Source organism: Glycine max, chromosome 1 (assembly GCF_000004515.6).
Source record: "Glycine max cultivar Williams 82 chromosome 1, Glycine_max_v4.0, whole genome shotgun sequence".
Lineage (NCBI taxonomy): Eukaryota > Viridiplantae > Streptophyta > Magnoliopsida > Fabales > Fabaceae > Glycine > Glycine max.
Window position 1 is genome coordinate 38931151 of NC_016088.4, and position 24645 is coordinate 38955795.

General features: G+C 28.9%; 1 protein-coding gene across 3 annotated transcripts; it reads left to right on the forward strand.

Annotated features, from left to right (window-relative positions):
- The first annotated feature begins 1397 nt into the window (after positions 1-1397).
- On the forward strand, positions 1398-4248 carry LOC100813517 (transcription factor DIVARICATA). 3 transcript variants are annotated; one of them, XM_006573281.4, is made up of 3 exons: positions 1398-1623; positions 2299-2730; positions 3365-4248. In XM_006573281.4, the coding sequence occupies exons 2-3, from the start codon at positions 2303-2305 to the stop codon at positions 3861-3863; spliced, it is 927 nt and encodes a 308-aa protein (XP_006573344.1). In that variant the 5' UTR covers positions 1398-1623; positions 2299-2302; the 3' UTR covers positions 3864-4248. The 3 variants fall into 3 exon arrangements, with proteins under 3 accessions (XP_006573344.1, XP_003516340.1, XP_040869740.1); XM_003516292.5 differs by lacking the exon at positions 1398-1623 and adding an exon at positions 2041-2190; XM_041013806.1 differs by lacking the exon at positions 1398-1623 and adding an exon at positions 2069-2190 and having other exon boundaries at positions 2311-2730.
- Positions 4249-24645: the final 20397 nt, after the last annotated feature.

Sequence of the window (24645 nt, forward strand, 5' to 3'; positions counted from 1 at the left end):
AATACTAAATATTAGAATAAAATCAAGTCAAGTGATTAAAAGACAACAATACACATTATTTACCGATGTGATGTGTCGCGTGACTGCGTGAACATGAGTTACATTTTGTTTTCCTTATAAGGGAAAGACTACGCGCGTGACTGCGTAGTGATGTAGAAGAACTGTGAAGAGAGAAAGTGTTTTTAGCATGTTGCAATAATAAGGGTTAAATATGAGCTATTTTTTATAATAAAAATATATTGAAATATCTTTAAAAATATTAATTTAGCAGTTATTTTTTGCTTAAATGATAAGAATTGGTATTTTTATTATTTATGGCTTGCAAATATGAAAAAGATAGATTAAAAGAGAAAAAAAATCGAGAAAATATCAAGAAGGAAGATTTTTAGCCGCTCAGGTCCCACAACAGTATCACTTATCTTTTTTTATCTTAATCTTTTATTTTTGTTATCTTTTATTTACTTTTCTGATCTTATCTTTTTTTATCTTCATCATCTTTTAATTTAAATCTTATTTTTATCTTTAAATCTTTATCTTATCTAATATATTTATTTATTTATTTGTTTTTTTTTAAATTCTCTCTTGATTGTAACTTGTTCACACAAATCAAACCTAATGCGAACAATCCGCAGACCCGTGGGCTAAACCCGCATAGTCCACGGGTTAAGCGGGGCAGACCAACAAATATAACATAACCATGAATCGTATAAAAAAAATTGGTCCGTTACCCACTTAGACTTAGACCACGGGCCCCACAAACCAATCCATAGACCTGAACCTGTTTATCCACCCTGGCCACACTCCATGCTCCCCCACTGTTCCACTTCAATTACTCAACCGTATAGTCCACGGATTAAGTGGGGCGGACCAACAAATATAACATAATCATGAATCGTTTAAAAAAATTGATCGATTACCTACGTAAATCGTGAGTCTCACATGCCAATCCATGGACCTAAACATATTTATCCACCCTGGGTACACTCCATGCTCCCCCCTGGTCCACTTCAATTACTCAACATCACTTCTTCATTAGCCAACCATGTCAAACGTCAATGTTCATATGGAATCCATGTAGTTACCAATTTGCCCAAACCAGTCCACGCCCTCCCAACCCCACACCAAATCAACCCTCGTCCTTTTCATCTCTCTCTGCTGAAAGAAATTAAGGGATAAAGTTATCTTTTAATAAAATATTAAATTAAAATTAAAATATAATTTAAGGATATAAATTTGTTATAAGGTCTTTAAGTTTGAATTAAAAATAAAAATTAATTAATTTATATTGTTATATAATTCATATGACGTTTCATAATCATAAATATTAATGTGTATTATTTCAAAGTGACACCAAATAAGGTTTTCTTTTAATTCTATGAAACAACCCTTAATTTCTCTCTCCTCCTGCTTGTTTGTATCTATCGTGTGGTCTCAGCGCCCGCAAGAACCCTCTCCACCAATCACAACTCAGTACCTTTGACCTCTCTCTCTCTCCCCATTCCAATCCAACCTGTTCCATAGATCGCTGTCTCAACTCAACACCAGTACAGTACAAAGACCTGACATTTCTGTTTCCCTTCTTTGTACTCCTCCGCACTTCACTCCATCCTTTTCTTCTTCAACGTACTCTCCCATTTCCATTTTAATACTTCTTTTCCTTTCTATGTTTTCTCAGTTGTAATAAATAAAAAAAACCCAACATATCTCTCTTTGGAAAAGCTAGTCACCCCAATTATTGTGTCAACTACATAAGCTTCTGGGGTCTCCATTTAATTCTCTGAACATTTTATTACTTTTACCCATTTTTCTATCTTGGTTTACTTCTTTTTATTTTGTGTTGGTGATTATTCGTTCTTGTCTTAGATCTGAATAGTTTTAGGGTTTAAAAAAAATTAAAAGTACAAGCTTTGTAGTTTTCCTATAAACTGAGGGATTGGGAATTTTCCTTGGGTTTTGGAAAGAAAGTTTTTTTTTTATATATATATATATATATATATATATATATATATATATATATATATATATATATATATATATATATATATATATATATATTCCAGATTCCTTAGACTGTGGCTATGTGAAAAGGGTCGCAGATTCCTTACAAATGCTTCTTGATTATATTCTTCTTAGCAGCTCCACTAGTCCACCACTCTTCACATCTTCTCTCACTTTGAATTCAAAGAGAGAGTATGTAATAAGTAATAACTGTGTTTGTATTTGTGTATTTGTGTATGTGTATATGTTTTTATCATGCTAGTTATGAGTGCTGCTACTACTAATATTACCTTAAACTAGAACAATGAACAGGGGAATTGAAGTTCTTTCTCCAGCCTCATACCTCCAGAGTTCCAATTGGTTGTTCCAAGAAAGCTCGGGGACCAGGTGGACTCCACAGGAGAACAAGCTCTTTGAGAATGCTTTGGCTGTGTTTGACAAGGACACGCCGGACCGGTGGCTGAAGGTGGCCGCCTTGATTCCGGGCAAGACGGTCGGTGATGTGATCAAACAGTACAGGGAACTTGAAGCAGATGTGAGTGTCATTGAATCTGGGTTTATCCCAGTTCCAGGGTACACTGCTACTGATTCCTTCACATTGGAGTGGGTCAATAATCAAGGATTTGGTGGGCTCAGGCAGTTTTATGGTGTTACTGGCAAAAGGGGTGCTTCCAATAGACCATCTGAGCAGGAGAGGAAGAAAGGAGTGCCATGGACTAAAGAGGAGCACAGGTAATTGCACATCATAAGCCTTTGTTGTGTGTGTTGTTGTTTCATAAGTGATCCCTATTCAGGTAATGATTAAATTCATGTGTGCCAAAAAGTGGAGGAATAATCCATGCATGGCTTGGGTGTTAAATAACTTAGAAGTTAATGTTTTTGGTTATAGTTTTGAGTTTTAGCCAATTCATTTGTGTAGTTATCGATTGAATGGTTGAGTCAGTTCTGGTTACTTTATATATATGATTGATATGAAAAATGCTTCACTTAATACAGTCTATTGTTTTTTGTATAAATATTTGCCTGAATGAAAGGATTTGGCTCCTGAATCAATGAGAAACTCAAAAACATGTTAATAATTAAATTTTCATGCACAATAAATTTGAAGAATTTTACACTGGTTCAACTAATAAAAAATCATCTCTAAGTATAATTTTTAAGGTTGTCGTTGTAAAGAGTCAACATACCATATATGACAAACTATATTGACCTTTGCAGTGTCGGTGCATTCTAATTGAACTCTAAAATTGATAATAAAGTCTATAGTGCAGTCTTTTCTGAGTTTAATTAAATATTATCTTGAGCTTTTGATTTATGCAAGAACTACTGTCTAATGTTGGGTTACTTGCTAAATGGACCATCACAGACAATTTCTGATGGGTCTGAAGAAGTATGGTAAAGGAGACTGGAGAAACATTTCTCGCAATTTTGTGATCACAAGGACTCCAACTCAGGTTGCAAGTCATGCTCAGAAGTATTTCATCAGGCAACTAAGTGGGGGAAAGGATAAGAAGAGATCCAGTATCCATGACATCACAATGGTGAATCTCCCAGAAGCAAAATCTCTTTCATCTGAGAGTAACAGACCCTCTTCACTAGATCACTCAGTGAAGGATGTGAATCCACCACGCCAGAATCAGAAATTGTCTACTACCATGGTAATTAAACAGGAACATGATTGGAAATTGCCATGTGAAACTGTGCCTATGCATTTCAATTCCACAAATAGAAACATGTTCATGACACAACTTTGTGGGATTTCTTCAAATGGGTCTAAACCACTTCAGGAGCAGTATTTCCTCAGTGGATGCCAATTTGGACCTTATGGTACAATTATGCAAATGCAGTCCATGCAAAATCAATGAACTATATAGAATGCAGGGTTTAGAGTTAATTAAGGTACTAAAATGCAAAACTTTTTCATTGATGTTGGATTGAATTTTAGATGCCTAAGGGTGATTTATGTAAATATGTTGAGGATTCACAAGTTTCCTTGTTACTTAGTCTTTGAAGAGTGTTGAAGAGTGTTCATATTGTATTCTGATATTAAAGTTCTGGCACCAAAGATATATCAGAGTTTGGTCGTGATATGCATCTTCTACCTAGGCAGAAAGGAAGTATCTGTAAAACGTATAGGACGAAAGGAGTTTGTGATTATTCACTTTTTTTTAGATGCTTGATGCTTCAAATAAATGTAGGCCTTTGCAGCTTTGCAAACGAATGCAAGTTTTTATTAGAATTCATATTGAAGATGCATTGTGTATTAATAATATACTTTTAATAAATAAATAAAATCTAGTTTTGGTTCTTCAATCTAGTGTTTGCCATAAATACATGCTGTTTCAAAAATGAAACAGGGGCTAAACCTTCAATCATAATCAATGATGCATTTTGTAACAAAGAGATAAATTATGGGACTTAATAAAATAGTTTGTAGTGACCAATGACGCTAAACTGGCTGTGGTTGAACCGTATTTTGGCTATATCTTGTTCAAACATTATTCAAATAAATCATTTAACTTTTTTTTAGAATTAATTTTTGAAAAAAATTGATTTTAGTATATATAATTTCAAACAATAGATTTGTATTTGGAAATTTTATTGATTTTAGCATTTTAATAGTAAGCTGAAAAATATTTATTTTAGTTGGTTGAAAAAATAAAACTAATTATGAAGTATAAATGAAATAATTTATTTTCAGAATTTTTTTTATTTCTTTCAGAATTAATTATTTTCAATGTCATATTAATTTTATTTTATTCATCATAAATCTAAAAAAGAATCATACGTAATGTTTTTCTGTACAACATGATTACGAATTAAGTTCACATTTTTTTATCAGTAAAAAATTGAATATAGGTATAATAATTTATATGTATTGTTGAACCAACTTAGTTAAACTTCTTTAATGAGTTATGTTGGTCTGTCTATCAATCAAGCACAAAATAATATTTTTTTTCAACATTATACTTTTCCCCTACTGAACTAGTTAAATCATAAGAAACTGTTAGTATTCTAATTGAATATATTTTATTATTGAGTGAAATTTATTAAAAAAATATAATTTTGTAGGTTTAATTTTTATTTAATAAATCTTTCTCATAATTTTTATTTTTAATAAATTTTAATCATTAATGAAAAATATATTTTTCACACTCCTCAAATCATAATCCTTTTAATCTTGCTAGCGTTGCTGTTTGGTTTAAACTTTAGTTGTATTTTCTTTTTGTCTTGTAAGAGAGCTTTTAAAAAGCATGAAATATTATTTACAAAAAATAAACCTAGGTAAAAAATCCACAATATTTAGTTTGATTTTTGAAATATGATCTGGTCTTTTTTTTTTTTTTCCTTTTTGTGTAGACCACTGGTATATGTTTATTTAAGACTCAATTTTGAGATTATTAGTTAAGTTTGAACAATATCAAATCAATTAATTCATATATTCCACAATATAATATGACTTGGCTGAATAATAATGATAGTAACACATACTCTCTTTTTTAAATCTGTTTTTATATTATTGAGTACAATATGAGTTACTTAATAATGTTGGTCTAGTTACTTCATGCTCTTTATTTATAAAATCGCACATATATTATGTCAAATAAAAATATTTATTAAAATAGTGTATGTTAGAGAATATTACTTGTCATGTAAATAATTTAACGTGAAATTATTTCAGTTTAATTGATAATATTCTGTTTTAGTTTTAAACATTTAATTATCTTAAATACTAAAAAAAATTATCATTCATAAGAGTTTTATTTCACTCAAAAATAATCTCTCATATAAAATATTCATTCTCTCATTTAAAAAGATAAGTTGGAGAGTATATAACACCATTCTTCTAAATAAAGTCCACGATTCTACAATAAATTAAATCATTGTTTTAAGTGAAACCCATGATTAAGTCCACTGGTTAGTCTTAATTCAATGTGTTAAGTAAGGGTCCAATGGGTTAATGATCGTATTCGTACGCGGCAACTGAATATTGATAATAAAACAGAATCTATATGGGTGGAATGATCTAAGTCAAGAATCATTCACGTGCTTTTGTAGGCAAGTGGAAGCAGTTATTTTGGACACTAGGCCATGTCATCATATACTTAGCTCTAAATTGCTGAGTCATGCAGCATTCTTCAAAGTGACGCATGAATGTACTACATTGCCTTAGTTAATTTCCACTACACTATAACAGGCAAAATAAACAAACAAGCTTAGATACAAAAATATTTTACTTTTGGCAATAAAAATAACAGATAAAATAATAAAGTATGAGAAATTATATTATGTTCGTTGACATTATATAATATTTTTTCTAATAAACAGCAAAGAAGAAAGAAAATGATGAAATTAAATAAACAATATAATAAAAAGGGATAACAAGAAAATTATAAAAAATTATTTCGTAATAGAAATTAATTGATTGAGTTTAGTCTCTAATCTTGACCATAGATGTACTAAGTGCCACTACTTATGAGCATCCCATGCTCCACTCTTGCTTCTTTTAAATTTGTTCTCTCCATAAGCATGGCAGTTTTTTTTTTCCTTTTCTGTTCTACATTCTTTTTTTTTTTTTTTTCTATTTGAGCGTGCGGTTCTTCTAATTTACAAGAATATGTTGCGGTTCCTATATTTTCTCTGGTTTCAAAGACTTGTATTTATTTTAATCATATGGACGGACTAGATAATTTTTAAATTGAATTATAATAGATAACTTAAAAATAAATCATTAGTTTATTTCTAATTTATTAAAAATAGATTAAAAATTAATCAATTCCGGATTTACTTAATAAAAAATTCAAACTATCTATTACGGTTTTTAATCGATCGATATCCAATCCATTCATTTAGAGTATATTATGTTTGATTTAATAAAAAGTATATTATGTTTTATTTTAAAAAGTAATTTAATAAAATAAATTTTAATATTGTACTCATTCTTGAACTTTTTTTTTTGACAGAAACTCATTCTTGTACCTTAACATTGTAGAGTCCAGGTCCCTTAAAAGATTATTTTTTTTTACTAGTAAAGTCCCTTAAAAGACCTGTGCTCAATTAATAAACTTTAAACTACTTGACACAATAAATTACAAAAAAAAATGTTGAATGGTCCATTTATCTAGTAACAAATTGTAATCCAATCCAACTATATTCCATTAATTTTTACTTTTTAAATTGGTTGAATTTATACATGGATGGATCAGATGATTAGTGACTAAATGAATTGAATTGTCTCCCATACCTTCAATGAACCTTGGTTCAAATTGTGAACTGCATCACATGATGTGGCTAAAACATTGCATTTGTGGTAGTACCCGCAAGCGCATCACATCACATTACAGTGTGCTTGAAAATCACCAAAAAAATTCACAACACCAAGCTGCAATGTAATGGATGTAATAGCTGTATTTGACCAAACTAGACATTAAGGTCCTCACACACAAATTGTTCCTTATTCTTTCTCTTTCTTTGTAGATTTAAATGGAATCATTAATACTGTGTTTTTGGATGGAGAAATTTAAAATTTTGAGAAATTTTAAATTCTAAGAATTTCAAATACTTCAATTGAAATTCTTTTATTTTCAAAATTTTGTGTTTGGATAAAAAAAGTTAAAATTATGAGGGTGAAAAAAAATGAATGAAAAAAAAAGAAAAGATATGATTGGTGTGATACATGTTCCTCTATGCTCAGATCCGATCATCGATGTTTCACAATCTCATACGGTATTTCTTAAAGAAGATTGTAAGAAGAGAATTCCAATTTCTCACCTTTTAGAAGGAAATTGAAATTCCAGATTTTTAGTTGTTCAAAATTCTGTTTTAAAATTCCAAAATTTTAAATTCATCACAAAAAAACATCCAAACAATGAATTATAGATTATAGAAATTCAAATTCTCTGATTAATTACTTTTCTCAGTTAAAATTCTCTATCCAAACATACTCTAAGGGTTATATATGAAGATTTATGGACCGTAGCGAATTTTTTTTTCATCCCAGTGGACGATAGCGAGTTGATGATGAACCGAATGTGAGATTTGAGAGGAAGCAATACGTGATGTGAGATTTTAAATATGAGTATTTTTTAAGGAAAGATTTTTCATGCTAGTTATAATATATTACATGAGAAATTTTATGATACCACAGAAAATTAGGATTTTGATACTGTTATTGACAAACCATGCCACCCTCTCCCTCCTTTTCTCTTTCTCAACCTGTACTTTTAGAATTAATATCTCACTTGAGTTGAAACATACGTTGGAAATAATAAATAAATAATAATTAAAAATTAATTTGTAATTGGATTAAATAAGAAAAGTTTTTGAAGGTATCGGTTGATGAGAGTAGTAATTATAAATGGGTTAATACATATTAATATAAAACCAAGTCTGATAAAAAAATATTTTCTTTAATATCTAATCATCACAAACATAGAGAGACAAAATAAAATAATTAATAGAGTGAAATTTTATTTTTCTCTTATTCCAAGAAATCAAAGTACAACAAAAAGAAAGGACTAGAGAGAAATGTGCACATTGTTTATCTATTAGTTGTCACAATAATAGTTTTTAAGATCTTATTGATTTCTTATCATTGTTAATTTAGGAAACTCTTAAAATTTTTATATGTGACATTCAAGCAATAGTTATTAAATTTATGATTTTTCAAGAATAATTTATTTTCTTTTAATTATGCATGAATTCTAATTATAAAATTTAAAAACTTTATTTTTCCGGTGTGTTTTGGTTGTTGCATCTTATGCATTTGATATATAATAAAGAGAAAGTATTTTAATTTGAATAGAATGAAAGGAATTAAAAATGTACGGCTTAAAAGCATTCTCGCACAATTGTAAAAGGAATAGGAAATTCTTTTTGGAATTGCTATTCCAACCCTCTTTTTTCTATTCTCAATACCACGTGCTCATTTTTTTTTCCAAATGTTATTGTTGAATGTCATTAAAGGATTTAAAGTTTATATCCTGAAATTAAATTAACGTGAATGTTTTGAAATTATCAGTAGCAGTAAATATGTATATGCTATATATTTGCTTGAACGTGTTTAAATGCAAAATGCAAATAAATGAGAATATTATTTTATGGTCTGGAATGAAATTAATAAAATGACTATGAATTGTAATAACAATAAGTATGTGCAGACCATATATTTGGTTGGAATTAAGTGTATGATAGATTTGTTAGTCACCAAAGTGACCAAATCTATAAGGTTATTTAATTCCAAATTAATGATTATTTCAATTACTCATAGAATAATGGATGCTAAATTATATGATTATTGTTTTATGGGTACATTGAAATTCATTGTTATAAGGCATTTATGGATCGCCCAAAGGTTGATTAGTTGTTATTATAATTGATGAATATAATTGTAGGCGATTTGTGTGTATCATTAGTTTTATTTATATACCCAAAGGAAATAGGTACTACTAATTGATGCATATTTAATTACCAAATAATGTTAAGAATTTTATCAGCATCATCATGTTCGTATGTTATGTGTTGGTGTATCACCCAAAGGAGAGAATCAATATACACTGACTATTATCTGAACAAATCATCTGTATGACATGTGTTTTGTGTCTCAAAACACTTATGAGAATTTTATTATGAAGAGAAAGTCCATTTTAAAGTTTGGAAAAGATCTAGCAGACTCAGCCTAATGTTCATGAGAATGACTATTGCAGACAGTATTAAGACAACTCTCCCTAAGACCGATAATGCTAAAGAGTTTATGGGGTTAGTGGGAGAGCACTCTCAAACAACTAATAAGTCTCTTGTTGGGACATTAATGAGTACAATGATCACCATGAAGTTTGATGATTCACGTACTATGCATGAACATGTCATTAAGATGACAAACATCGTAGCAAGACTTAAGACTTAGGGAATGGTTGTGAATGAGAACTTCCTTGTCCATTTTATTTTGAACTCATTATCGTTTGAGTATGACCCGTTCCAAATGATCTATAATACCATGAAAGATAAATGGAATATGCATGAATTGCATAACATGTTAGTTCAGGAAGAAATGAGACTTAAGAATCAAGGAAGTCACTCAGTCCATTATGTAAGCCACCAAGGGAATCAAGGAGTTGAAAAGAAATTTATGAAGAAGCATGATAAAGGTAAAGGGCCATTAAAGATTAATGACGACTCTTTGCAAATCCAGAAGAAGGTATCAAAGGGCAATAATTGACAATTTTGTGGGAAATCCGGACACTTCCAGAAGGATTGCCTAAAGCGTAAGTCTTGATTCGAAAAGAAAGGTGAGCTTAATACTCATGTATGTTTTGAATCACACTTAATTGAAGTTCCCCATAATACATGGTGGATTGATTCTAGATGTATGACTCGTGTTTCTAATAGTATGTAGGGATTCCTTACAATCCAAATCGTAAGCCCAAATAAGAAGTTCATCTTCATGGGGAATAGAGTGAAACCTCCAGTGGAAGCAGTTGAGACTTATTGTTTAAAACTTGACACTGGACATCATTTAGATTTACTAAAAACTCCTTATGTACCTTGTTTATTTAGGAATTTAGTTTCATTATCTAAACTTGATGTTACTGGATACTCTCTTTTAATTTTAGTAATGGATGTTTCAATTTATTTAAGCATAATCATCTCATTGGTACTGGTGTTCTTTGTGATGGTTTATAAAAATTAGATGGTTTGTATGCTGAAATCGTTTTAACTTTGCATCATAATGTTGGCACTAAATGTAGTTAAGTGAATGAACAATCTGATTTCTTGTGGCATAAAATTTTAGGTCAAATTTCTAGAGAAAAGATGAAAAGATTAATAAAGAATGAAATTCTTCCTAATCTAGATTTTACGGATCTAAATATTTGTGTGGATTGTATTAAGGGAAAACAAACAAAACATACAAAGAAAGGATCTACAAGAAACACTCAATTTCTTGAAATTGTACATACTGATATTTTTGAACTTTTTGATGTTAATTCTTTCGAAAAGAAAATATACTTTATCACCTTTATTGATGACTATTCACGTTATGATTATGTCTACTTACTGCATGAGAAATCTTAGGCAGTGGATGTCTTAGATATTTACTTGAATGAAGTAGAAAGACAATTAGGCATAAAAGTGAAGTTGTTAGGTCTGATAGAGATGGTGAGTATTATGGAAGATACGATGAAATTGGGCAATACCCAGGTCCATTTGCTAAACTCCTTTAGAAACATAGCATTTATGCGTAATACACAATGCCGGGTACACCACAACAAAATGGTGTATTAGAAAGGTGTAATAGAACTTTAATAAATATGGTTAGGAGTATGTTAAGCAATTCAACATTACCTGTATCTTTATGGATGCATGCCTTGAAAACTATCATGTATTTGTTGAATATGATTCCTAGTAAGGCAGTTCCAAAGACACCTTTTGAACTGTGGATGAATAGGACTCCTAGTATAAAACACTTGCATGTTTGGGGTAGCTAGGAAAAAATAAGGGTTTATAATCCACAAGAAAGAAAATTGGATGCAAGAACAATCATTGGATATTTCATTGGTTATCCAAAAAAGTCAAAGGAGTATATGTTTTATTGTCCTAATCATAGTATGAGAATTGTCGAAACTGGAAATGCAAGGTTAATTGAAAATGATGAAATCAGTGGAAGTAAAGTTCCACGAGATGTGAAAATTAAAGAAGTTAGAGTGCAAGTCTCTTTAGCTTGTGCCTCTAGCAATAAGGTGATTGCTCCTTTAGTCGTTGTTCCAGAAAATAATGAAAAGGAACAACACAACAATGAGCCCATGATACATAATGAACCTATTATGGAAGAACCACAAGAACTAACATTAAGGAGGTCTCAAGAGAAAGGAAACCAACTATTTCGAATGGCTATGTGGTATACTTACATGAAACATAAATAGACTTAAGCATTAGTGATAATGATCTAGTTTCATTTTCACAAGCTGTAAGATGTGATAATTCTGAGAAGTGGTTAAATGCCGTGAAAAAAGAGATAAATTTCATGGAACATAATGGTGTTTGGGACTTTGTAGAATTTCCAAAAGATTGTTAGAGAGTTGGTTGTAATTGGGTCTTCAAGACTAAACGTGACTTTCATGGTCTCATGACAACCTTAAACGTTACAAGGCTAGACTTGTTGCTAAGAGATTTACTCGAAATATAACATTGAGAGACGTTTTCACCGATCTCACAAAAGGATTCTTTCAGGATTATCATGGCGTCAGTAGCCCATTATGAGTTGGAGCTACATTAGATGAATGTGAAAACTTCCTTTCTTAATGGAGATTTAAAGTAGAATGTTTATATGGACCAACCAATAAGGTTTTCAGTTGAAGGAAAGGAACACATGGTATGCAAATTAAAGAAATCAATATACAATCTTAAGTAAGCTTCTCGCCAATGGTATTTGAAGTTTAATGATATCATTGTTTTCTTTAGATTTAAGGAAAATACTATTGATTAGTGTATATATCTGAAGGTCAGTGGGAGTAAGGTTACTTTTCTAATTCTATATGTTGATGATATCTTGCTTGCAACTAATGATCTTGGTCTTCTTCATGAGACTAAGAAGTTTCTCTCGAGTAACTTTTAAATGAAAGATATGGGTGAGACAAACTATGTGATATGGATAGAAATATTCTGTAATAGATCACAAAGATTGTTAGACGACTTATCTCAGAAAGCATATATCAATAAAGTACTAGAGAGATTTGGGATGAAAAAGTGTTCAGCATCACCCGTTCCAATTTAGGAAGGAGACAAATTTATTCTCACACAATGTCGTAAATGATTTGGAACAAAAACAAATGGAAGCAACTTTGTATGCATCAGTTGTTGTTGCATCTACCTTGGAAGCTAAATTTGTAGCATGTTTTGAGGCTATAATTTAGGCTAATTGGTTGTTGAACTTTATTTCAGGATTTGGAATTGTCGAAGGTATTGTCAGGCCGTTGAAAATGTATTGTGATAACTCCGTAGGTTGTTGCATTTACCTTGGAAGCTGAATTTGTAGCATGTTTTGAGGCTACAATTCAGACTAATTGGCTATGGAACTTTATTTCAGGGTTTGGAATTGTTGACGGTATTGCTAGGCCACTGAAAATGTATTCTGATAACTTCGCAGCAATATTTTTGAAGAACAACAAGTACTCTAACACTAAAAAAAAATGATTTCCGATGGAATATTTCTCACGGAATTTATTTCGTTGGAAATATTTGAATTTCCCACGACATTTTTCAAAGGATTAAATTCTGTCAGAAATTCAAAAAATTCTGATGGAATTTACCCACCGAAAAATTTTCCACCGGAAAGTATATTATTTAATATCTTTCCGATGGATATTACGGAAGGAATGAGGTTCGTCGAAATTTTAATTTTACCCAAACAAAAGGGCCCCAATCCTAGCCCTCTTCCCAGCCATGTTTTTGACCTTGTATCCGTTGTGCCGTCCTGTGAGCCCACGCCATTGTGCCTTCACTGTGCCTTCGTTGTCGCTGTTCCCATTCCGGCTGCCATGCCCACTCCCGCCGCAGTGAGGTAAGGCTTGTTACATTTACTTTGTCTGTATATATACAGTATGAATTTCTCAATTTAAAATGTAGGTTTATCAAGGAATATCTTAGTAAGAAAATTCTTCGATTGTTTCCCATTGACTAACCTCCAAACTCCAAAAGCCAGACCAATTGTTTCCATTCAAATCAAAGAACGTCACTGATACAACAAAACATATGTTTTTTGTGCGACTGCTACAACCAAAACCGCCAAAAAAGAGAACATGCAATGCTGAAATGTTCAATCTTCTAGCTTCTTTGCAGTTGAAACTTTGTCAGCTGATATACCTGTATATGCTCAACTACTTGTTTTGGCATCAGTTACTGAAGCCCCTGAGCCAGCATTTTGCTTTGCTTCTGGTTGAGGACCCTAAATTAGAGAATATAGTTACCATTAGGTTCAAAGCATACATTTATAAATTATAGACAAATAAATTCATGCTCAGAGAAAGAACAACTAAATGCAATGGACTTTCAGTATAACCTAAAAAGTATTTTACCCCAAACAAAGTTGAAAAAGCAAGGTAATTGAAACTGCTAGATCGGTAATACAAGTTTTTTTCTCCACATTTTTCTCTGTTAATTTCTGCTAAGAAATTATTTGTCAATTAGCCCATTTTAGGCTAATATTTCAGTTGATAAATTGTATTTTTTACTTTTTTAAAAAAATAGACAAAGACAATTTTTTACTTTAAAAAAAATTGATGCGTTGGTGGATAGAATCATGAACTATTGATAGTGTTGTATCCTCTGTTAGTCTATACCTTGACTGAAATTCCAGACAAACTGAAAAGGATCATGGACAAGAACCTCAAGGTTAGTAAATTTGGCTTGTTAATGAGCTTAACAATTTTTTTAGTGGATAAAATCACTATAAACCTTAATTCTGTTGTTGCTTACCATTAAGAAGTTTATCTTGGAATTACTTTGTGTGTTTTTCTGGTTATTCAATCAAAGAGGGCTGATAGAAAAATTTGTAGAACAAATTGTTGTGTAGGTGATACCTGGATGATTTAGAATGTTGTAGGTGATACCCTTCATATGGATGATTTAAAAAAAAATTGTAGTGTGAGAATTTGAGATATTTTTTTACAGCGGTGATGATGTTTATATGCTATAATTCCGAGTGTACCCGATCATTCGTCCAAGCTGCACTCCCTCGGTTATATTTGCTGTAAATTTGGATATAAACACTGAAGATAATGAGAACTATAAAATGACAAGTACTGCAAATAATAAGTAACAAGTTGGCAAAGAAGCAAACCAAATTGACAAGCAAAGTACTTAAATTTCTACCATCATTTTTTGAGGAATGAGGAGAATTAACAATTACTTAAAGCTTCATTACCATTTTATAATATAGTAGTATTAACTTTTCTTCTTACTTTTATTCATTACATATAACTGTAAGTGGTGCAACATCTTGTTTCTTTCTTTTAAGCTTGTGAGATATGTTACTGCTTTACTAGTATGCTTTTAAGGACTCTACTTAAGGTGATGTATACTATGCTATGGATTTCTCTGCTAGGTTATCAATTAATAATGTGTGTTCCAATCTTGTAATTTCTTATTGGCAATCGTTCTAGCTAGAACCCAAAATGTTTGTGAATAGAATTTATTACGCACCTTCTCCTTTAATCGTAATAATTTTATTCTTTGGAAAAATTGTATTGGTATTTGTATATATTGTTTGGGAATAATATATAACTATGATAGGAAAGTAATTAAGATAGCGAAAAACAGAATTCTAAAACACCATGTAAAAAATATATAAATAATATAATTGTGTTTGTTTATGATAGGATAGAGACATCTCAATAAGCAGTCATTTTACTAAAACAAAACAATTGAATTGTTACGGTTTTTTAATTCGGGAAATAAAAAATTAAAACAATTGAATTGTTACGGTTTTTTAATTCGGGAAATAAAAAATTTGTTATGATTATTTATCTAAAATTTTCTAGTTAATAGTTAGCTATCATCTAATTAAAGAAAAAAGTAAAACAAGTTTGGTACTGACAAAAAAATGGTCCTGGCTCTCCAAGTGGAGTAGGCCTCAAAGTTGACTCTATTATGGCTTTGTTTTGACCTTTATCAGATTAAAACACTTATAACTGCCAAGCAAATAACTTTCAACAGTACCTTGTCCGTTTGCACTTTGCAGTTAGTGGGGAATTGTACTTTCATTTTATTGCTCATATTAGGATTCTATTAGAATTTATATTTGATTGATTTTTAAAAAAATATTTATATCAATTAAAATGTTGATAATAAATTTGTTATAATGAATTCAAGTATTAATATACTAGTAAATTAGAATAAGAATATTGAAATTATTATTCACATAAGCATGGGTTTTGTTTTAGACTAGCTAGTATTAGGCTTGGCAAAAGATTCAATTATCCAACTCAAATCATAAAGGAAATCTTAGACTAGCATCTTGTCACAGTGACCATCAATTGTTTGCCGTGATCATGCATTCAATCAAGACCTATACCTAATTGATAAGTGATTAACTATCACATGACCTCACACCTAAACTATTAGTGTATTTCCCTTACAACGTATGGGTTCTTTTTACCCATTTTGCTCCTTTCATTAGGTATAAACTTTTTTAAACATATTATTTATGTGAATTATTCATAATTTTACTAAAAAATGTAATTAATCATATTTAGTAAAATGTATCATTTCAATCAATTTTAACCAATTAAAAAGTGTTGAAAAGAATGTGTCAAAAAATATAAGCTTGACATTTTTCATAGGTACATATTTAGGCAAACGACATAAAATGGGCAAAAAACAAAACAAAACATGGTATTATTTAATAATACAAAAAGAAAAACCTTTCTTTGATGAGAATAAATATACTTTATATGTATTTTTTAAATATATAGATAATGATTTTCAAACTTTTTTCTTTGTCTCTTACTCTCAGCTTCATAGTTTCTTGATCGTTTCATTACTCACAAGTACGTTCTATTATTTATGATTAGAATTATTGTTACTACTAATAATAGAGATCACTGTAAGATTATGTATGTCTTTGGATGTACGATAGATGTTATAGTGACAGAAGCAGTTTAAAAGAGTCTTTTGTCGAGGAGGTTGAACAGTTTATCAGCAAAACTAGTCAGCAAGATTGTTATCACAATGATGGGGAATCAGATGTCCTTGTGTTATCAACAAGATTGACAATCAACATTGACATTTTACATTGTGTTTTTATTTTACATTTGTTTTCAATTAAACTTCATGATTTATTTTAGTTTATGTTTTGGATTTATCAATTTCACTATTTCTTAATTATAAGTATGCATTAATTCAAATATTTACGGTAAATAATATAAATATATAAAATAATTGCTAAATTGTCAATGATAGATGGTAAAAAAGAAAAACAATTGAAATAATGAATTATTTGTAGAATAAAATTTCTGGCGGAAAATAATCATGGGAAATTTCTGAAAGATTTGCAGTAAAAAATTTCATACGAAAAATAATCATGGGAAATTTCCAACAGATTTTCCGTCGGAAATTTCTGACAGATTTTCCCACAAAAATAATCATGGGAAATTTTCGACGGACGATTTTTGTTGGAAATTTCCCATGAACTATTTCCGACGGAAAACAAAAATTTCGTGAGTTAAAATTTCCAACGACCATTTTTTTGACAAATTGTTGTCCGTCGGAAATTCCCAATTAACGACGGATTTTTAACGTTTCCGACGGATTTTGTCTGTCGGAAAATAACTTTTTTTTTGTAGTGTAAAGGTGTTAAGCATATGGAATTGTAGTACTTTATCGTGAGAGAAATTTAGAAACAAAGAGTGTCAATAAAACATATTAGCACAAACTTTATGATAGCTGACCCTTTGACAAAGAGATTACTACCCAAGACATTTATAGAACATGTTGAAAGTATGAACATTATTGTTATTGATGATCATTAAATGCAATTTACCTTATGCATTTTAGTGACACTCTAAGCTCATTTATGATATGTTTTTTTTACCCGTTCTCTATGTTTGCATGCATATTTGTATTAGAGTAATGTTAATAGGTTTTGTCTTGAATAAAGATGTTATGTTGGACCAATTATGTTCTCCTAACTAATGGTCATATTAAGGAGAAGGCTAATTTGTAGTACTTGGAAGGGACTACGTCGATTAAGTGATGTACAACCGTCATGACTCAAATTGATTTTTATTCTTAATCATGAAATTATGATGTACCCAATGTATAAAACAATTTAGTCATTTTAATGTACATTATGTTAGTTTAATCTATTCATTCATTTAGTCCATAATGTTTGGTAATATCACATGAGTCAAGTGAGAGAATGTTAGAATTAATGTCTCATGTGAGAGACATGTGACTTATGTAGGGATTAATAAATAAATAATTAACAATTAAGGACTAATTTGTAATTGGATTAAATAGGAGAAATTTTTTAGAGGTAATTGCTAATTGATGAGAGTAGTGGTTATAAAGGGGTTAATACCCACTAATGTGAAATGAGACCCCCTTCTTTAATCTATAGTCATCACAAACTGAAAGAGACAAATAATATTCTCGGGAGTGAAATCTTGTTTCTCTCTTTTTTCAAGAAATTAAAATACACTAGAGAGAAGCTTCACTATAGAGAAAGATACATATTATATATCTATTATTTGTGAGAATTTTATTCCTATAATCATTAATCTAAGAAACCTTTAAAAGTTTTACACATTAAACTAATCACTAAAAAAGAAATGTTAATAACAGACTTTTTGAACACATTTATTATAAATAATTAAAATTTATATATTTTGCTAAGTCTTACGAGTCTTTTTGTTTAGTGATGGATCCATAATTTTTTTTAGTAGAAGCAAAGAAATAAATCATAATGTTTTTACTAACAAAAAAGATATTATAAGATATTATAAAATATACAATCTCATGATAAAAAAAAAATCAAAATGCCTAAGTTTTTACATATTTAAAAGGATAAAATTAGTGCAATTTGTTTTCTCTTTTATTTTACATTGTTTTATTTTAAAAATTATTTTACGAGTACAATACCTATTTTTATGGGGGCAAAAATGATAATAATCATTTAAAGTATTCAAGTAAAAAATTTACTTAGAACAATTGTCTCCATAATTAGTAACGTGCATCCGTTCCTATTTTATAATTTTAAATAAAATTTAACTAATAGTAAATTGTATTATAAATAATATATTGTTAATACTCTTTTAACTAAAAAAAAAACAATTATATCAAAATCCTCATTTGTATTCTGAATTCCCGGTCAACAAAAATTAATAACAAATTTTTATCAATAAATTTTTTTACATATTTCTCATGATACCGTAGCAAATCAACTCATTAACTAATTAAGAGAAGCCATAAGAGCATGCTTCTCCTCAGTATCCAAATTCACTACGAATAGCAGAACCATCTCCCTATCTGTGAATTCTGTTAACCAACCAGCGAGAACTTTAAGGTTAATAACGTTTCAACTTTTGGCATATATATATATACACTTGCAGAAACACAAACGTGTGTGTCCGTACTTCTATTACCTTATTATTTTCATTACATACATTACATTATCATATTTTATCATGCTAAAATTTATATATTGAAATAATATCTCTTATTATATGTAAATTGATGTGCATATTAATTTTAACTTAATATGTTTTATAATATATACATAATTTTATTTCTTATGTTTCTTTATTTGTTATGATAATATAATAAATTAAGATACTATATTTGTAAATATATGGTTATCTATATATAATTGATCAAATCATTTGTAGTATATACTTGAATATTATTTTATTTGATAAATGTATTTGTGAATTATTGAAATGGTAACATTATTATGTCACTATTAATTTTTTTTCTTCCTATTTTGATCTTTAATATCTTTGCTCTTAGGGTGTATATACTTTAGATTTTTTATATATATTTCAAAGTAAGATATGTGATGAAGAGAAAAATAAGAGAAATGAATAAATATATAAAGTAAATATAAAAAAATATGTGTAGAAAGTAAATATTATCTAAACAATTTTCTAATTGTAATTGTAAAACAAAAAAAAATCATTCAAAGCTCCCTTTGATAGTATTTTTGAGTTTGTTATCATTTTTTTAAACATTAATACCCAAAATTAACAAATTATAGAAATATACAATGGTGTTTGTTTTTTCGCTAGCGTTGAGAAATTTCTAGGACAATGAAAAATAATTAATTAATATTTTTTATTTACCATTTTAGAAAAAAAATTAAGGATAATATTATGTTAAAGTCATTAGGGGAACACCTAGCATAAAATATTAAAATTCATGTTTTTTTTTGTAACAAAACATTCATATTTTAATGACTTACATAAATTCATTTCATAAACTCCCATTATCTTAAACACCTCACAAAATTTTAATAAAACTATTTCCTAACATTGTTAACTATCGATTAAATCATTTTTCATAAGTTGATATTCATGATCTAAATATAAAATTTAGCAAAAATTTCTTATCCAAATAAAAATAAAAAAATCAATTTTATTAAAAATTTATACAACTTAATACTATAAACATGACATGATCAAAGACAAAAAGAGAGAGAAATATATCATTCGTTCTTCACAATTATGTTCCTTTCTTCTTTTTCCTTTCCAATAGACTCATGGCATGCAAACTTTAAATACCTCAACTACACACAAAAATGAGAGAGAAAAAAAAATCAGAGCAAAAAACAACAAATGAAAGTTAATAAAAGGCAAAATTAATTTGAAAAATTAATTGAAAATGTAAATAAAAATAAATCATAAGAAAAAAAATAAAAATTCTATAAAATGTATGATATTTTCTAACTTTGCCTACCGTGTGTCTTTCCTATTCTATCCTCAGATCAAACACTTTGTCAATATAGTACCATACATGTTTTCACCATCCTTGAATTGATATTAGAAAATTATGTATTCTCATGATTTTTTTTCCTAAAGACACAAAGATAATAATATTTTTTTTTAAAAATTATAGTATGAATGAGATAAAGAAAATATTATTAGTTTTTTTCTTGTCTGTAAAAATAATTAAAGAAGAAACAATAAAGTAAAAAAGAAATAATACACAAAGGATGACCAAATGGGAAGAGATGGTTGTTGTCTAATTCTTTTTTTCAATAAATACACATTCTTTCTCCTACTTTTTTCCCATCTATAATACTTTGCAATTTAATTCCCAATATAAATTACTCGAGACTTTCTCTCTCCTTTTTGTTTTTTAATTTAAAATATTATAAAATATAAATATTATATTATATAATTTTTTAATTGGTTTTAAAATTACTTATTTATTAAATTAAATTTTATAATTTTGTTTTTTATATTTTGTTAAAGAAAAAATATACAGATAAAGGAAAATAAAAAAATTAGATAAAATTAGAGTACGATTTTTTAGTTACTTTGTATTTATTTTTATAGTTAAATTTATGTGCTGTTGATATTTTTTTTGTTATGTTTGTTAATTAAAAAAAATAAGAAAATTAGTTAGTAGTATTAAAATAAACTAAAAAACACAATAAAAAAATAATTGATATATCTATCTTATACAATAGACATAAAATTTCAAAGGGTAATAACTGCTATATTGAAAATATCTTTAAAAATATTTATTGAAAATATCTTTAAATAAAAATATATTGAAAATATATTTAAAAATATTTATTTAGCAGTTATTTTTGGTCTAAGTGATAAAAATTGATATTTTTATTTATGGCTTGCAGATATGAAAAGAAAAGATTAAAACATGCAAAAGATACTTATAACGGTTAAATATGAGCTATTTTTTATAGTAAAAATATATTGAAAATATATTTAAAGATATTTAATTAGCAATTATTTTTTGCTGCCACCCGAATCGATGTGACAAGAATATGAACAAGATTAATGGGGTCATGATCCAAAGAGGACGACAAAGTGTCGTCCGTTTCAACTCGCATTCCTACTGAGAGATGAACGAAGAAGAAAATAAACGAAAAAGTAGAAAAAATATGAAAGTTACCGAACATGGTCATAACAAAAACAATTGTCCTAGTATATTTCTATCTTAAATTTTTCCTTAGCCAAGTGTAATTGTTTAAGTATTTTATTGATAATGCAATATAAAATTCTTCTATAAATAAGTTCTTAAACAAAAAGTCTTCTCATTTTTAATTAAATCTAATGAGATAAACAAACTACTTATATTTAGTAATATAATTATATTAAAAATAATTATATTAGAAAATTCAGATTTTAAATAAAAATATTCACCTACAAAATATGTTAAGTAAATTAAATAATAAAACAAAAATAATTATATTTAATAATATCATTTTCTTTAAAAAAATTAAAAAACAAAATTATAAAATTTAATTTAATAAATAAATAATTTTAAAATCAATTAAAAAAAATTATATAATATAATATTTATATTTTATAATATTTTAAATTAAAAAAATAAAAGGAGAGAGAAAGTCTCAAGTAGTGTATATTGAGATTTAAATTGCAAAGTAGTATAGATGGAAAAAAAAAGGAGAAAGAAGGTGTATTTATAAGAAAAAAAAAAACATGTATGTATAGAAATAGAAGCAATAAATGGTGGAAACCCAATGCCAATAGTAGAGAGGAGTATATAGAGAGCACGTGAATATTTGAGGGAGAAAAGGTTTAGTGAGCAGTTTTTCCGATAACATGGGGGTAGTACGCAGTGACGGTTACACATTAAGCTATAGAACAGTGACAGTACCTACAACCGTGCAACTTTGTTCATGGAAAACCATCTCCCTATACTCATACTTAATGGAAAGAAAAAGTAGAAAACTTCATCTTATTAGAAACAAAAACAGGACATGAAGGAATATACTTATGCAAGTAGTGGTTAACAAATGAGTATGTAGCATTAACAAACAAACCCGGTTAAATGCAATTTCTTCATGGCTACTTTGTATTAGCTCAGCCAAGTCCTTTCTCAGTTGCCTTGCTATTGCCTGCCTCTTGTTCTTGAGTAGCCTGAGTCCGCACCGAACTCGTTTGATCACCTTCTTACTGCAAACTAGCATAGCCTAAACAAAAACAAAAGGATTACGCATAAACTTGAACTCGTACATGCATGACTGTCAAGCAACATGATCTCAAGCTTTGATAAGTTAGTTACCATTTGGAAGCTTTGGACCAACCGAACAATATGTCAAACATATCAATAACTTGATGGCACTTTTTGAATTAATTCATTGGAGGTAAAGATATAAACTTTAGATTAGACGCATTATAAACGAAAAACAAAGAAGGAAAGGGTTCAAGTTATTAATAAACCTGAGGAAAAAGCACCTGGTTAGTACGGATAAAAAGAGTAGTTGTAGAAATGAGAAAAAAAAAGTGAGGGAAGATCATGGTAGAGTAATTAACTAAACCGGCCATCACAAATTTAGATGAGAGTGGTTTGAAAAATGCAGACTGTAACAAATTAGTGGGACTTAATTTGAAAGAAGGAAGAAGGAGACAATTGTCGTCTCTTTGTCCACTACTCCACCTCAGTTTTTTGGACATGTCTATTTTGAAACTACTTAGTAACATTCCCTGCGGAAAAAGCTAGAAGAATACGGTAGAGAGGAGTATATATAGAGGACATGAATATTTGAGGGAGAGAAGGTTTAGTGGGCAGTTTTTGATAAGGTCTGGGCAGTACGTAGTGGGGCTATTTTACTAGTTTATTGTTACTACTTTAATATTATTAAGGATAAAATGATTTAAATATAAAATATGAAAGACCAAAAATAATTACACAAAGTTATATTATCTTTATATATAGAGAGGTGATGACTCATTAGGAAGGAATAATGTGTTAATCACCTATTCGTCTATAGTTATAGTGAAAAAAAATCAAACTCAATCTTTTTTTCCATGTTTTATCTTAATCATTAAACTAATTTTATAACTGGTTCAATATATATATAGATTCTTTAATTTCTTATCTGATGTGATATTTACTTTTCATTTCTTTTCCCAATTTTATATCTGGTACTGCCTTCTAATTTAGGGTGTAGACTTTACAGGAATCTTTCCTTAATAAAAACGCAAGAAATATTCATCAATCAATACAAAATCTATATCCATCCTTTGGTAGCTATACATGGAAGGAGCATAATTCATATATATAGAAAATAATTAACCAATGGAGGCTTTCCGAAGAAGCACCACATTGCGCGCCCAACTTCTAAATCTTAGCTAACAATTAAATTTTTTTTATCAGACAACTAGTTTTATTTTGATCAGTATCAAACAATTAAGATTAAATGATAATTTTGATAATCTTATTTCTAAATTAAGATATTTAGTTTTCATATTTTTTATTTTTTAGTTGACCATCTAAAGAGGAACGATTGACATATTGGTAGTGACGTGACATTTATATAAGTTGTTGAAATGATACTTATATGACGCTTAAGTGTTAATCATTAATTTATTAGTGGGAAAAATCAAATCCACCACCTTTTCATTCTTTTTTCTTCCTTAATCATTAAATCAATTTTATAACTGGTGTTGTTATATATAGATTCCTTAATTTCTTTTCCATTTTTATACATGATATTTACTTTTCATTTCTTTTCCATTTTTATATATGATGCTGCCTTCTAATTTAGGGTGTAGAGGTTACAGGAATCTTTCGTTGATAGAAACGCTAGAAATATTCATCAATCAATACAAAATTTATGGCCATCATTTGGTAGATATATATGGAAGGAGCATAGTTCATATAGAAGATAATTAACGGATGGAGGCTTTCCAATGAAGAACTACTTTGCCCAACTTCTAAATCTTAGCAAACACTTAAATTAAATTGAGATTAAATTATAATTTTGGTTCCTATTTTTAAATTAAGATACTTAATTTTTATATTTTTAGAATAAATAATTTTAATTATTTCGTCAGTTAATCATATGACATATTGGTATTAACATGATACTTGTTGACATATTGTTTATGTGACAAGAGATTAGAGACTAAATAAAGTGAAAAAAAAATCTTAATAAAAATTGAA